The 17,293-nt window shown below is 37.1% G+C and overlaps 1 protein-coding gene across 3 annotated transcripts in view; it reads right to left on the bottom strand.

Annotated features, from left to right (window-relative positions):
- LOC115220699 (xaa-Pro dipeptidase) overlaps window positions 1-17,293 on the bottom strand; it is a 46,943-nt gene that overhangs the window by 22,644 nt on the left and 7,006 nt on the right. The window contains exons 1-9 of one of the 3 annotated variants that reach the window (XM_029790834.2): window positions 16,237-16,442; window positions 10,419-10,602; window positions 6,177-6,304; window positions 4,862-4,925; window positions 3,543-3,590; window positions 2,844-2,905; window positions 1,322-1,366; window positions 994-1,069; window positions 13-59 (exon numbers count right to left, since the gene is read on the bottom strand). In XM_029790834.2, the coding sequence (XP_029646694.1) occupies window positions 13-59; window positions 994-1,069; window positions 1,322-1,366; window positions 2,844-2,905; window positions 3,543-3,590; window positions 4,862-4,925; window positions 6,177-6,304; window positions 10,419-10,602; window positions 16,237-16,262 (680 nt within the window). In that variant the 5' untranslated portion in view covers window positions 16,263-16,442. Of the gene's footprint in view, window positions 1-12; window positions 60-993; window positions 1,070-1,321; window positions 1,367-2,843; window positions 2,906-3,542; window positions 3,591-4,861; window positions 4,926-6,176; window positions 6,305-10,418; window positions 10,603-14,733; window positions 15,587-16,236; window positions 16,443-17,293 lie in introns of those variants that run through there. The other 2 variants (XM_029790833.2, XM_029790835.2) reach the window with 2 other exon arrangements.

The raw sequence follows: 17,293 nt of genomic DNA, 5'->3' as shown, positions 1-17,293 counted from the left end.
AAATAATTTTACCTTTCCAGCTGGTACTCATACATCCCTGGACGTATCTGTCTCATCACCTGGAAAATTTCATAGAAAAACAGAACAATTACAAAAATATTCAATATCTAAGGTGATTAGAGTTTTATCAAATCTGACAATATGTGTGTGTGTGTGTGTATTTATGTATATAAGGTAAATTACGATTAAGATTCAATAGGGTTTAACATACCACTTGCTAAAATCAGAGCCAATGCTCCAAAAACCACCATAAAACTCACGATAAAGATACATATGAGCAATGTAGTGAATATTTTAGAAATAGATATTAAGATGTTATTTTCAACTGAAGATCGCAAAGTATGTTTGTCATGCAAAGCCTGAAACCAATTGGTATTGAAATATACATTACTTACTGATGTATTCAATGCAAAGGTAAGCTTATTTCTCATATGTTCATTGCATTGCTCGTATGCATCTTTACTGTGAGTATTATGGTGGTTTTTGGAGTATTGGCTCTGATTTTAGCAAGTGGCATTTTATACCCTACTGAATCTTAATTTACCTTATATTGTGCCTGTAATGGTGTGAACTTGCTAGCCACCTTATTATTACTATAAATAACGATAATTCAATTGCCAGCAACGCATTGTGTCCTTGGACAAGACACTTTATTTCATGTTGCTCCAATCCACTCAGCTGGTAAAAGTGAGTAGTACCTGTAATTCAAAGGGGCAGCTTTGTCACATTCTGTGTCATGCTGAATCTGCATGAGAACTACGTTAAGGGTACACATGTCTGTGGAGTCTACAACTCAAGCATGATGATGATTGTTTTAATTACAATATGACTGAATCAAGTCAGTGGGGGCACAGAGAGAACACACTATCGATGATAGGTTACTGTCGTAGTGACTAACTACCATTACTTATGGTGATAGCAATGACAGTTGTAGTGGTAGTGGTGGTGGTGGGAGCTAGTGCTGACGACTAAGATTACGGTACTTGGACTTACCTCTCTATGAGCAGCACTAGATACTTTATTGGTGTAGCGAAGTAAATCCAATTCATAGTCACTCTTGAAAACACGGCTGAAAGTAAAATAAAAATTACAAAGTTTATTAGACAGTATTTTGATCTTGTCACACAAGAAATCATCATCATCCTCAACATTGTCACATCTGTCACTGTCTTTGTCATTGCCATCATTGCTCTCACTGTCATTGTCACCGTCATAATTGCTGTCATTGCCATTGCCATTGTTGTCATCATTGCCGTGATTATTGTCGTCATCGTTGCTATTGTTATCATTGGAGGAGGAGGATTATTTACTGCCTACATACCATTCAGAAATCTCTGGGTGAAGTAACTCATCATTCACCTTGAATCTGAAAAAGAAAAAAAAAAATCATTCTTTATTCAAAATTGAAGTGGATTTATGTTTTGTAATTAGCTTATGTAGGTTGGATTTTTCTTAAAGAAAGATGAAGTTAAGAATATAAATGAAGTTAATGTAAATTGTAAATATCATTGAACCTGTAACTTATTGCCTTGCAACTATGACACAACGTCACAGCAAGTGGAGAATAACACATACACACATATACATACATATATATATATATATATATGCATATACACAATGGGCTTCTTTTAGTTTCCATCTACCAATTCCACTCACATCTCTTTGCTCGGCTTAGAGTTATAGAAGACACTCAGCCAAAGTATCACACAGTGGGACTGAACCCAGAACCATGTAATTGGGAAGTAAACTTCTTACCACACAGTCACATCTGCACCTATATGTGTGTGTGTGTGTGTGTGTGTGTGTGTCTGTGTATAAACATCTTCTCAGAGCTGAGGATTTTTGTTTTTGAAAGTGTTAGTGTTTTGATCTGGTTTTATGGTGTAAACTATTTCTTGAGCATATTCCTTGGGAGAAGCTCTTCCTCTCACAGATCTTATTAACTTTGAATTGTCATCTTCTGTAACTTTGCTTATTATTATGTAAGGGTGTTGGCCCATATGGAAACTCAATTTTACCTCCAGAGGGAGGTGGTCCATATTAGTCTGGCATTTATTCTTTGATCTATCCCACATGACAAGAGCTTAAACACCACTGGTATAGCTCACATTGAGGCATACAAGTCACTAAACCACCTTAAATAGAAAGACACTTTTTCTTTCACTATCTTTTTTATTAGTTTTTCTGTATTTCCTCCTCTTCATCATCATCAACACTTAACTTTCATATACAATGCTGGCATGAGTTGGGCAGCTTGACAGGAGCTGGCAGAGCCAGGAGTTGCTCCATATTCCATAATCTGTTTTGGCATGGTTTCTATGGCTGGATGCTCTTCCCAATGCCAACCACTTTACAGAATGTACTGGATGCTTTTTACATGGCACCATCACCTGTGCATTTTACACGGCATCATCACCTGTGCTTTTTACATGGCACCATCATCAGTGCTTTTTATGTGGCACAAGCACCCACACCAATGGTTTTAACAGGACACCTTGGTCTCAAGATCTCAATTCTGTTGTGGTGTGCGAGTCTTCTTGATTACAGTAACGTGCCCACATATCTCAGTCCTCAGCTCGTACACTACATCGGTAATTGAGAGTGGTGGAGATGTTTCAATAAGCCACATTCCATTCCATATAGAATCAATCAAAAGATGAGCAAATAAGATCACAGAGAGGCTTAAAAGAAATCCAGATGAAATTATGATAAATCCAATGTATACAAGATAAACTAGGTAATTAACATGCAACTCATTTTGCTCTGCATAAAATAGTGTTACAGAAAATTATGAATTCTCACAGAATTAGTTGATGGAAAAATAAAACCATAAAACTTACTTATTGATGCCATTGAAGGCTGCAGGGGTGCTTTTATTTCCACTGTCTGTATTAAGGCCATACTGGAATTGATCAAAATTAGTATCTTAGTGAATATAATTAACTAAAGAAATCTGTCTGAAGCTCATAGGTTCATAAGGTCACTGCTTATTTAAGATGTTTAAGGTAAAGGTAAAAGACCTCATCCTAATTGGAATGCCAGTTCATTGCAGGGTTTACCAACGTGAAATGAAGCGACTTGCTCAAGGATACAATGTGTCACCCAGTCTGAGACTCAAGCTCACAATCTAACAAATTTTTTAATGATTGAGCCACATATTTTCATAATTAACAAATGAAACAAAACAAGAAATGTCTCCCAAGTTTTAAAATGTAAACATTAAAACCTATTTATCTTTCCAACCTCTTTCAATTAATCTTTCCTAGTTTACAACTACCAGCAGTATTCAAGGCAACAATTATATGTAATTGCTTTAATTACAACGTCCTTTTGTCAATTAGTTCACAATTACAAGCAGTAACTGCAATGGCTACCAATTATAACTATTCTAAATGCATATATGGTTATCAATAAGTTAACTCACTCATATCATTTCTGACACAAAACAGCAATAGCTGAAAAAGGGTAAGGATTCAAAGTGGTAGGTTGCTCAACCAGTTTACACTGAAACAAAGGAGAGGAATTTTCTTAATACTTACCAATGTTAAAAGAAGGGATGGTTTGGTCTTTTCAAAGAAATCAGAAATCTATGAATAAAACAATGAAAAACATCACTTTAAACAATATTTATAATAATTATGGTTTCTAATTTTGGCAAGAGGATGAGTCAGTTAATTATAGTGACCCCAATACTTGGCTGGTACTTCATTGATTTTCATCTCAAAATATACAAACGACAAGGTTTACTTAAGTAAGATTTGATTTCAGAATGTAAGGAGCTGGAACAAATTTTGCAAAGCATTTTATCCAATGTTCTAATGATTGCATTACCCTTCTAATAAAGCTTCCTCATTTTTGGCACAATGACAGCAATTTTGAGGGGTTGCAAAGTCAATTATATCAACCCCTGTGCTTAGTTGGCATTTATTTTATTGGTCCCAAATGGATAAAAGGCAAAGTTGATTTTGGCAGAATTTGAACTCAGAATGTAAAGATGGATGAAATGCCACTAAGCATTTTGTCCGGTTTGCTATTGATTCAGCCAGCTCACCATCTTCACCATCCTTCAAATAATTATAATAATGAGGATTTCTAACATAGACACAGGGCACAAATTTTGAAGAGAAGAAGCTATACTTGATTAGGATTGACCCAAATAAATGACTGGTATCGGAAAGATGAAAGTTAAAGATTGAGCCCAACAAGATTTCAACTCAAAATGCAGAAGTGTGAAATTAAATGCTGTAAGATGTTAAGCTTGTGTTCTACAACAGGGTTTTGTGAAAACTGGGATCTGCAACAGCTATTCCTAGGTCTGTGAGTGATTTTATAAAAATAAACCTGTGGCATTCCGTGTTTTAGAAAATATACATAGCTTATTGTACAGAAACGTTGTTTATTGAAAATATGTTTATATTTATTTATTATGATCAATGATCTAATCAGCATAAACAATAAACATTTATAAATAGAGATTATCTTACTTGAGCATAAGGACACAATTTTATATGGGACAATTATAACTGAGTGAAATTAATATTTTTCAGTTATATTACTTGGTCTCAATACCTGAGAAATGATGAATTACTGTATTTTCTGGCATAAAAGTTAAGTTGAATTTTGCAGACCAAAACTGATAATCAAAAAAGAGGGTAGGACAACTTATACACCAAGACAACTTTGGAGGACCAAATATTCCACACGAAATGCAGCAGAATATGGAAAAATAGCAATGATGTATGAATTGTTATACTGTATACTATGTCCACTCATATGCTCAAAAATACAGCATTTAAAATGACTGTTAAAAAATTAGAAATTAAAAAGGAAATATAAATAAAAGGCTATTACATAATACCTCGTCAGAGAAGTGGACTTCATCAACATCATATCTTCCCTTAAATTCTTCTTCACCTTTCAACCTGGTCAGATATACATACATATATTTACATTTTTAAAAATTTCAAATGAAAAACATAATGAAAATATTTCAAAAACAAATCTAGAATAGAGTGAAAAATCTGAACGTATAACACTGAGTTTATTTTAATGAATGAGTATCCTAGTTTAAGATTATAATTTTTCCAAATGTGAGGGCACGTGACCTAGTGGTTAGGGTTTTACAATTACAATAGCAAGATTGTGGATTCAATTCTTGAACTGTGTGGTGCGTTGTGTTCTTAAGAAAACACTTCATCTCATGTTGCTCTGTAGTCTCTTTGACACCTGACATGTGTTACACAGTGCACCTGTTCAGGTAAACTTGACTTGATGGAGGAAGTGAGCTAAAATACAGCAACAATATTTAATCTCATATAAACAAATCATTTATGCTGGTTGTTCAACAACAGGTTGTAGAACCGTCTTTCTCAGACTCCAAGAGACTAGCATCATAATTTTTCAAAGACTTTAAAATCTTTAATTTCAATATTTATAGATCTACTCTAAGTTTTGATCAGTTCATTCCCCACTTGTCATCAGGCATCATATTTGTGGCTTAGAGGATGAGAATATCATTATTCCTAGTTCAAATCCAGTCTCTGATTTAGGTACATATCCAAGAATAAGACACAAAGATGGAATAATTATACACAAATCCAATGATTAACAGGATATAAGGTGCATTTGTCATCATGGCTGATGCAAGAAAGTGGAGGGGAAGGGTAGTGGAAAAGGTTGAGGGGATGAGGGCAGTGATAAGAAGTGGAGGATGACAGAGATGACAGGTGGGGGCAATGAGGAGGGATGTGATTTGGACAGAGGAGATAATGAAGAAAGGATTGATGAAGGAAGGGATGACAAGGGAGATGATGACAAAAGAGAAGATAAACATAAGATGACAAGGAAGGCATAAACAAGGGAGGGGACGATGCAGGAGAGAATATGAGGACAGAGGATGATGAGGGAAAGTAGAAAGAAGGGAAAAGAGGACTATGTGATCCATGTAAGATCTTAAAATTTCAATCATCCACAATAGAAAATCTGCCTCAACAAATTCCATCTGACCAATGCAAGCACAGAAAAGTGGATGTTAAAATGATGATGATAACGATGACAGTATGATAATTGGTTTAAATAGATATTATTGTCTTCAAGTGATTGCTATTTAAATAACATAAATAAATATACATGATCTCTTTGAACAGAAAAATGCAAATTAGAAAGCTGCTTACTTTCCCATCCATGTTGAATAGCTTGCATCCAGTTTAGGAGGGAAAAGAATTGCCTTGCCTGAATCAATATGTACAGCACCAAAAAAATCAGGTTCTTCAACTCCAAATGTCCAATGAAAATAAGACTCCTAAAATAAAAGAAAGAAAAAAAAAGTTAATATATAGTCAAAGGAGTGGCTGCATGGTAAGAAGCTATAGGTGCAGGAATGGCTGTATGGAAAGAAGCTTGCTTCCCAACCAAGTGGTTCTGGGTTCAGTCCCACTGCATGGCACCTTGTGCAAGTGTCTTCTACTATAGCCTCAGGCCAACTAAAGCCATGTGAGTGGATTTGGTAGACAGAAACTGAAAGAAGCCTGTCATATACACACACACACATATATGTATTAGTGTATCTGTGTTTGTCCCCCCACTATTGCTTGACAATTGATGTTGGTGTGCTTATGTCCTCCGAAACTTAGTGGTTCAGCAAAAGACACCAATAGAATAAATACTAGGCTTACAAAGAATAAGTCCTGGGGTCAATTTGTTCAACTAAAAGGCCTTTTAGTTGAACAAATTGTTTATTACAAAACAATAACTTCAACAAAGAACAAATAAATCCATGAGACGTAGAAGACATGTATGACCATAGGATGTTGTGAGAGGTTACTGACAAATATCAAAACAAAGTCAACTTAAAACTGCTTTAAGAGTAGAAACTTGTAGATGGAAACTGTGCAGAAGACTGTCGTACACAAAAATGTGTGTGTATGTGTGCATGTATATGTGTGTATTTGTATGTGTGTATATATGTCTGTATGCGTGTATGTATAGTATTAGGAAAAAAAATGTATGCATGTATGGCATTAAGAAGGGCAGTCAAGCTGTGGAAATCATACCAAGACAAGTATTGGAGCTTGATGCAGTCCTTGGACATTTTAGATCCTGTCAAACCATTCAACTCAAGCCAGCATGGAACACGGATGTTAAATGATTATGATAAGGAGGAAGATGAGGATACAGGAGAGGTTAAATTTGTAAAGCATGTAGTTTCTGATGGATACTTGTCACTGACGACACTCAAAGAAGCAGAAATCTAAATTTAATAATTTCAACACCGCTGCGAGATGCTTTCCATCTGCTACTGCTACACTTCTGTGCTTTTTAGCACTATATGTCTCAAGATGAATACCATAGTTGTATGTGCTTTCTACAGTATATCCATAAGCAAGATACACAGAATGCTATTTTGAAATAATACTGCTTCCATGGCTAATAACAAATACACACATTCACACACAAAATTCAACGAAAATAAATACATCGGATCTTCTATTAACTTTAAGCAACAATATTTAGCCCACCTTCATTTTCTTTTGCTAAATGCAAAATATCCATGTCGTTAGCTAATTATATACAAGACAGGATCTTGTCCACTTGACCAATAATGGATGATTAAATCTATCATATATGAGGCAGAAGTTATTGAACCCTAAAAAATAATACTACAGATAAGAAGACTTATATTGGATTATGTGAAGGAGAATTTAAAAATTGATATGTCAATCACATAGCCTCCTTCCAACATAAGGACAAAAGAAAAGCTACTAAGTTGGCTAGCTACATATGGAGTTTGAAAGATAATGAAACACCACATGGGATTAAGTGGAAAATAATTGAGAAATCCACACCTTATGTTAATGGATCAAATAAATGTAAGCTTTGTTTAGATTCTGTTCAGATCGAAGATACCTAACACTCTACTAAGCTCTAGGTCTGAAATTTTCAACGGTTGCAAGCATATGTATAAATATATTTTGAAGAATTGGAAAATTTCACCTATTCCTGATTAACTTGATATCTTTCCAATCTCATAATTTAAGATACAAGGAGGATAACTCTTTTATCTTTTTTACTTCTTATATTTTAGTTTTTGTGTTTTCATTTTCTGTTTTCCATTTTTTTAACATTCCACATTTTTCTATATGTTGCCTTCTCAGTTTTATCGTGTTTCTTCTCTTATTCAATTTTTTTAGTTCATTATGATGTGTGGTTTGTGCTTCTTTAATATGTTTGAAATATTTCTCAACATATGAAACTATTAGTAGCACTTAAAGACATGTATCCTTTAAATAAATAATATATATATATATATATATATATATCATCATCATCATCATCGTTTAACGTCCGTTTTCCGCGCTACCACGGGTTGGACGGTTCGACCGGGGTCTGGGGAGCCAGGGGCTGCTCCAGGCTCCAGTCTGATCTGGCAGTGTTTCTACAGCTGGATGCCCTTCCTAACGCCAACCACTCCACGTGTATATATATATACACACACACACACACATATGTATATATATCATCATCATCGTTTAATGTTCATCTTCCATGCACGCACGGGTAGGATGGTTGAGAGAGGCTGGCTAGGTAGAAAAACTACCCTAGGTTATTGTGTCTGTTTTGGCAGGGTTTATAATACAAGGTGCATAAGATATTTAAGGACAGATTAATGTTTATAAAAAACAGATATATAATAACAGATAATAATTTTATCTATCAAAAAATGCTATGAGAATAAAAATAAACCTTCTTTTCTATAATGTTATTCAATAAAGCCACTTTCAGCTTCAACATCTGCTTCTATATGAGATCTAAATCATCTACATGCCTGAATCAAGTGGTCCTGGTTCATTTTGGACATTACTCTGACTATGCCGGCTTTCAAATCTTTGGTGTTATGGGCATGTTCATTGACCTCTCTTTCAATGACACTCCACATATAATAATCCAATGGATTGAGATCTGGGGAATTAGGAGGCCAAATGTTAGGGGTTATGTGATCATGAAAATTTTCAGCCTTCCATTCCTGTGTTACTAGAGCCATGTGTGATGCAGAGTCTTACTGAAACACATATGGTCTTCCATTGCATAAACTGTCTATCCAGGGCTGAACAATTGTTTCCAGGACCTCAGTGTAGATAGCAGAGTTAACCCTAAGGCCTTGTGGAAAGAAGTTAAGGAGGCATCACATGTCCTTCATTGCCGACAACCCCTAAAATCATGACGGTTGCAAGAAATTTTGTATGCATAACACTTGAAACTTGAGATGGGTTTGCACATAACCATCTGTTATTTCTTCTGTTATTTTTATGGTCTTGATCGAAGTTTATCTCGTTTGAGAAAAAACAAATCAAATTTTCTTCTGCTGGATTTTTCAGTTTGTTTAAGAGCCTTTTAGATCTGATGTAGTGATTTTCTTTTGCTTTTTGACAAATTGACCTTTCCTCATCATATATGACTTGTATCTGATGTCTTCGTGGACAACATTTCTGACTGTGCCTTCTGACACCTGGAGATCTTTTGCAATTGACCTCAAGGACTTTCTGGGATTGTAATCAATGGTGTGTTGAACTTGCTGGATAAATTCAGGTATTCTGATGATTTCAGAGCATTTAGAATACTTTTTATGCTTTGCTACTGATGATACGTTTCCATCTTCAGTCTCTAGCCCCTTACAAACTTTGTAGACAAAAGATCTGGCAACTTTTAAAAATCGAGATATTGCTCAGCCTTTTTTAACCACAATAACAGCATACCTCTTCATTTCTTGAGTAAGCTGAGGGTCTGCCATTACTATTTTCTGAAACAAAGATTATACAGAGTTAGCAAAAAATGTAGCAATGACCCAAAAAAGGTATGTCCTCAAATACCTTACATACCCTGTATATAAGTTTCTTTCAGTTTCCATTTACCAATTCCTCTCACAAAGCCTGGGTCCACAGCACTAGACACTTGCCCAAGATGTCATCCAGTGGAACTGAACCAGGAACATCATGGTTGGGAAGTGGCTTACTTGTACAAAGAGTATTACTGGTTATTAACAGTAGAGTACTGAATGATACTTTATGACATCTAGTTCAGTGCCTTGCTATTCTGTGTCAAATCATTTCCAATATTGAGTTAATTTTTCATCCCTCTAGAATTTGCCATTTGGTTTAATACCAGCACCTGGGCCTTAGATACCATTATGACAGGCTATACTCTGCAGAAAGCATTTGGCCCACACTTTTAGTCTATCAATGAATTCCTCTCCATCTTTCACCAGTTATAGGGACCCTAAAAATTGATATGATTACTGCTCTTTTTCTTCTGGATGATGAAGCCAAAACATTTTTCTTTTAAAAAAAATCAGCAATATATTTGTTTAAAAAGATATCATCTGTACTAAAAGTGAAGGAGAAGAAAAATTATTAAGTCACCTGTCTGAAAAGAGGTTCATGGTCAGAACAATACCGGGTTTCAGATTCTCCAGCCTGAAGCAACACGTAAGAATTAGCAGGGATTTGCTTGATTTTCCTCAGCCTTTCACATAAATTCTGGCGATTTGTTTTGAACAGCTCAGAAGGAACAGAAAATGTGTGGATACCACGGGTGAATGAGGAACTGTAAAAAAGAAAAAAATATAGATTGAATTAAACATTGAGATGGAGAGTCAGGTGATAACTGAGGTGTAACCAAATGCGTAAAGGTATGGAAATATGAAATAAGCAATAAAATCATCTTAATGAATACTTTTTAGCAAACTTATATGAGATGCCTTTGCCATGAATTATTTAAAGTCCAACCCATGAAAGCATAGAAAACATGTTAAATGATGAGGAGGATGAGTTTGATTCGTTAATACTTGACATTACTGTTAGTAAAACAAAGCAAAATTCTCTTTGCTAACTTCTTCCATTTTACTTGGAATTCATTTATATATTAAATATTATTATTTCAAATTATTTTGTGGTTATTTACCACTGGTTGCATTTTTTAAATCACATTTTTATGCTGATTTAAAAAGAAAAACATGTTTGGAATTTAATTTCAACTGAAGGGTTATAAATAATTTTCCCCCCATATATGATGTACTCTCACATAAAACACACCCCTATTTCACAGGGATATCTTGTGGAAAAAAAAATGTAAGTTTCATCATACACTTATTGAAAGATATTTTAAAGTGGTTTTGTAGGAAAAAATCTGATTCTGTGCATGTAAATACAATATTTGATGGTATACTGGAATATAATATGAAATCATAAAAGTAACTTTGCACTTCATGGAGGCAATGACAAATGACTGAGACCTTTGGCGATATGTTATACGTGAGGTTGAGAGTTCTATTCCCAGGCCGGGCCATGTGTTGTGACATTTCGCTATACAACCATAAAGTATATTAAATGACTTTATAAATCAATACTGCATTAGCAGTGCGCTTTTACATTATTTTACATTATTTGTCAAGGTTATCTCTACAGATATTCTATAGAAATTATAGCCAGCAGTGATTTTTGCTACAAAGTTTCGTATACGAGACGTCAGATGTAAACAAACAACGAGATCAAAGATGAGAAAAGGTTAATGGGTGTATATGCCATATTTTGAGGTCCCCTCCCCCCTCGGCAGCATCCATCCAAGCCTTTAATCGTCCCAGTTCACTTAGCTGTTGAAATGGGTTGCGACATTACTGGTATCAAACTGTATCAGCTTTTGCTTTTCGCTTGGACAAACGTTGGTGGCGTGGAGAGGGCAGGCTGGTATGCACAGGCGACTGCTGGTCTTCCACAAAACAACCTTGCCCAGAGTTGTGCCTTGGAAAGGAACTTTCTCAGTACAATCCCATAGTCAATGGTGACTGGAGAGGGTCTTTACCCAGTTACAGACGACAGATGAGGGTTCAGCAGTAGTGATCAACGTTTGTGCAGTTTGAAAAGAAGTGTTTTGCTTAAAAACACAACATATTGCTCCGTCCAGGAATCAAAAGCACAATCTTGTGATCACAAGTGCAACACACTAACCACACACCCTCACAATGCACATGCACTAATCCAGCTAATCCATGCCAGCACTTGCACACACACACACAACTACACACACATACACTACGCTCTCACACATAAAACCACATACAATCAAGGACTTCCATCATTAGAGGGTTTCACAATTTCTTGCCGAACAACCACACACATTATTTGTTTATAGTAATCAAATGCTTGCCTTGCACATAAGCTTACTGTCTCCATTCAACTGACATTACTTGCACAGGTGCACAAGTGTACTACATGTCAGATTTTTTACTGCTAAACAAGTAAAAAAAATTAGTGGAAGCTAACACTAACTGCTAACTTTTATCATATGAATTTAGTTTTGGTTTGGTTTTGGGGCTCTAAAACTCCTAAAAACAGACCTAGAGAGCTAAAATTTTCATGTTGTAGCTTAAGTATAGAGCTTTCCAAAAAGGTACAACATGCCAAGATCAGATGATGATTAAGGTGAATGCAAACAATTAAGTGAACAAATAAAATTAAACATTAGTTTTTCAGTCAACATACACTTTTACTGTACAAAAAGTATTAGATGAATCAAAAAGGTATAGTATAGCATAGGTATCATGTCAAGATCAGTTGATGGCCAAGGTATACTGCTCCGGCTAGGCCTTCTCCATTGCCTCGATGTAATGCTGGTTGCATTTCATAGACATCAGTCTCTCAAGGTTACCATCTGACAGGGTAAAATATCTTTGCCTATAGAGAATAGACACTCAACTGCAGCACTGGATGGTATAATGGTGTTATACTCGGTGAATAGATTGATCAAGACCTACTCACTCAAAAAGGCAACTTCAGTCAAGACCTCCTTTGAGACAGCCTCCAGCCAGGTCTTCACCAAGTTCTGTGCTTAGGACACTCCTGCTCTCCTGGCTGCTGAAGAAATCATCTTCCACATCCTCATTGCTGGCAGTGCTGCTGCCCTCCTCATTGGTCTCCATTAGGGCTGTCTCTACAACAGTCTCCATGGTGTTCATTACTCTGCTAACCTGGTTGTTATTATACTGCTCCAGCCAGAACAGGAAAAACTTGGGGTGGAAGGCAGCGATCAGCTGGCAATCCAGGTCTTCTAGGAGGAGCCCAAACCTTTCCGTGATGCCTGCCAGTATTGTCTACCATAGGACTGCAGTACAGATGTTTGAACTTGGCCTCCTTCAACTTCAAAATGGTAGCCACTACAGTTGGCAGAAGGCTCCTGAGACAGGCCTGGTCCTCACACTGGATTTTACCCAAGGCCTTGGCAACATTATACATCACTTGGGTGTACTCTGTCAGGAAGCCAACATCAGAGTCAGTGAAGGTCTGCAGCTTCAGCAGAGTCATCACTCTGTGGACAGCTCCACTATTCTTCACCAGCAGGTTGTCGAAGACAACACAGTCATAGAGTTCCATCTGGTACTTTTGGGGACCACCAGCTTCCTCTTCAGTGCATCCAGAATGCTGTCTGCCACCACCGTGCTGCGGTTCTGCAGATTCCGCAGCCACTGTGCCTTGGACATGGTCTTCCTGTAGGCTCACTTGAACAAAGTGCTGTCAAGAGCCTTCATGTGCACTGGCAGGTCACTGGATCCATCAAAGCTGGCATCAACAATGATATACTCTACTTTGTCCACATCCCCAGCCTCGGGATCCACATGCAGATCTACATCCTTGACATCCTCCACATCTGGATTGGCAGCAGCTTCCGGAATGTCTGGCAAGAGTTCATCTTCTGTACCAAACTGCATAAATGCCTTGACAAAGTTTTTGTTGTTGTCTGTCGTGATCCTGGTCACCTTGTCTGGCAGATAGAACTTGTAATGGGTGTTCACCATGGCCTGGGCGAGAGCATCAATGATATGATGTGCTCTGAGCTGAGAGCAGGCCAGGACAGGTGTTGTCTCGAGCGGGTCTTGGGGTCCAGCCAGTGTGCTGTCATCCCCAGGTTAGACTTGTTGTGGGCTGACCAACAGTCTACGGTGGTCGCCACCCAGGGGACATCCTTGTGCAATTTGTAATTTTTAAAAAGTTAAATTGTAAAGAGACATAAGTTGTAAAGTTAAAAACTTAAAATTATATCTATCTATCTATGGGAACTAACGAACAAATATTGACTGGTGTACTTTCTTTGCCCATGGCTGCGACGACTAGCTACTGGCATTGATACCAGAAGATTGCCTGTGTTTTCCGCGGGAAGAGCCGGCCTTGATCCTCTCCTCAGTCGAAATTAGTCTCAGGCTTGTCACGATTCGTTCGTTAGTTTCCGTGTGCGTAACAGCATGTGTCGTCAGCTATAAACACATGAAATATTATAACTAATAATACGAATTTTTCGACGTCGATCTAGTTTTCCTTTTGAAAATTTACGGATTTTACATAAACAAATGAAGCAGGTAAGAACGAACCTCAGCCGCATACGCATACATGCATGCATACATGCATACATAAATAAATCGCACATTATAAATATGCAAGGCTTTTCTCAAGTTTAAAATGCGACGTTATTTTTGTTATCTGACAACACGTGCTATCACGAACACGGAAACGAATGAATCTTGTCAAGTCTGAAACTTATTCTGATTGATTGCCCAATTTGCTGTTATACATTTTATTACATTAATTTGAAAAAATATTATTTAATAAATAATTTTTAAAAATTAAGAAAAGAAGTATGCCATAGTAATTAATTGAATAAGCCTGTATAATTTTAATTAATAAATACCATGCAAGATACTCCTGCCGTTTACGGCTGGCCAAGATCATCCTGCCCAGGGTGTAGCAGGACATCGAAGTCTTGTTGGGGTTCAGCGTCTTGATCAAGTCGACAAAGGTGGGAGACTCCACTACATGCAGCGGTAGCATGTTGTCAACAAACAGGTCTACAATCCTTCTGTCCACCATAGACTGATGGACGCCACCAGTGTCAGCAGTTTGGGCAAATGCCTCGTTAATGCTGGACTGGCGTGCTTTCTTTACACATGGCTGCGACGACTGGTTACTAGCACTGCTACCAGAAGATTGCCTGTGTTTCCCACGGGAAGAGCCGGCCTTGATCCTTTCCTCAAACTGGATGGCATACGCTGGGTGTTTCCTCTTGGCATGTGACTTCAAGTTGTAGAGGCTCGTCACTTGTCCCTTGATGGTGATCTCCTTGGGCCGGCACATGACGCATCGGAAGAATAGGATTTTGGCGTTCCTCTTATCCCTTGAAGTAAGGACAAAGTAGTCTTCCAGGTGGGACCACGGGTTCTGAGATTCCAGGCTCTCAGTCTGAGTGATCTCTGCCTTAACCACAGCCATTGCAGACTCCTCAACAAATCTTTCATCCTCAGACCGAACATAAACGTCTTCACCTTCCATAACGACAAGCGTTAACGAGGTAATCCAAACAACTTACATCGCTGTCACTAAGACTTTCTCTAACGTGACAATGTTGTGAGAGAAGCTGCTGAGTCGACCAAACACGTCTTGTCACGTGTAAACGTAATCAGCCAATAGCGTGCCTGACTGACTCTTTGAGACACGCCCACAACAGACAGGAACAAAACGTATGAATTTTGTTAGCAGTGTCAAATTTAGCGGAAGCTAAATGGTCCGCTAAGGGCTTTTAAAGTAAGATTTGCGGAACCGTGCCCATCATTGGAAATCACGGTCTCACGGTCGTGAGTGCAAGTTAAGTGGTAGTGAACTGTGACGCGCAATGGAATGGAACCCAGAACCGAGTAGGTGCAAAGCAGACTTCTTAACCACTCAATCTCGGCAGCCCGAGCTTAATTTCAAATTCATTCAACTGTTTATTTTTGCGTTTTTTTTTTGTCAGTGTAGGCCTTGACTTTCAGGGGAAACAACTCTCACTACTATTTTTATAAGAGAAGAGATTTAGAAATCTCCGGATGATTTTAACTCAACTTGATATCTGAAAAAAATATTCAAATATTTAAATCTGTATTAAGTCTCTATCGGTTTCATCTCCGATCGTGATCGAATATGCTTTTCGTGGATACGTATATAGTACTGGACAGGATTCGAACTAAGAATCTTTATTTCTAAACTACGTCAATGACCTCGTCGATGAAAAATATTATTACCTCAGTTTAAAAATACGTATTTCTAGTTCAGATCCAGTTCGGATCTAAAGCTGAAGTTACTCTATAATCGCATTAACAGCTCATCACAGACATTAATTATATTAGAATTACAGTTAAGAAAGATAAAATTGATTCACCTTATAAAAGCTGCCATTTTCAGCATCGGAAATTTCCAAAATTAAATTTGAAAAGTAAACTTGTCGCAGATTTTCGTTTATATTACTGTTATATGAATTTGCATTTAAGATATACTGATCTGTTTATAACAATACTCTTCTAGTATATTTCTAACTATTTCCAGAAAGTTTAATTCATCTCAGACGAAACCAAAAGCGTGAATGTTTTATATTACAAAAGCACCGCGTAAAACGGTGCTGTGTCCGTGGCGTGTGCCTAACAATAATATCTCTGATCAACCTCTCAATATACGATGGATGACCAAAGAGTGTTTAGATACAAAGGCCATTCAATATTTAGCATTAGAGCATCGAATGTAAATCCGATGAAACTGCGACGGTCTGCAGTGGCAGAATCAGAACTTACGTCGAATCTTTTCCATCTCTAGCACGAAATAACTTCTAAAATACAAAATTTTGTCAAAAACGTTAAGAGTAAATCCTGTTCTATGTGACACATTCAACCAGTATCCGAAGTTTCAAAGTGTTTAGTTAAAAAAAAAATTAATTAAAAAAATCTGTGCTTGAAATGGAAAAGATCCAAGATCCCATAATCTCTATAATAAACGTGGGATCTTTGACCGGCAGATTTAAAAAATAACTTCTTTGTAACTAAACAGTTTTAAACTTCGTATACTAGTGTCACATAAAACATCTTTTTCTCTTGGCGTTCTTGAGAAAATTCTGTAGTTTGTAAGCTATTTCTTGTTTAATTTCTCGTATTTCGGCAATTTCAACCAATATGATATTGAATGGAATAATTCCCCCTTTGAACTTTTTTTGATTACATGTGTGTGTGTGTGTGTGTGTGCGCGCGCGCTCGTGCGGTAGAAATCTACGGATGCACAGACGCTCAAAACGGAGAAAATAAAACGAATATGCACGACTTGTTCCGAAACACCTCCGCCGAGTGGGGAACGTTTCTCAAAAATAACCCCCAATTGTTTTCCCCCAAAATTCCTACGTCCTCGGAATCTACATAGTTTGAGGTATGTTTGTAGAGAATTTCATTTAAAAT

This window comes from Octopus sinensis, linkage group LG17, assembly GCF_006345805.1.
Source record: "Octopus sinensis linkage group LG17, ASM634580v1, whole genome shotgun sequence".
Classification (NCBI taxonomy): domain Eukaryota; kingdom Metazoa; phylum Mollusca; class Cephalopoda; order Octopoda; family Octopodidae; genus Octopus; species Octopus sinensis.
The sequence above is the reverse complement of the archived record's forward strand: the minus strand, read 5'-3'. Positions and strand labels throughout refer to the sequence as shown.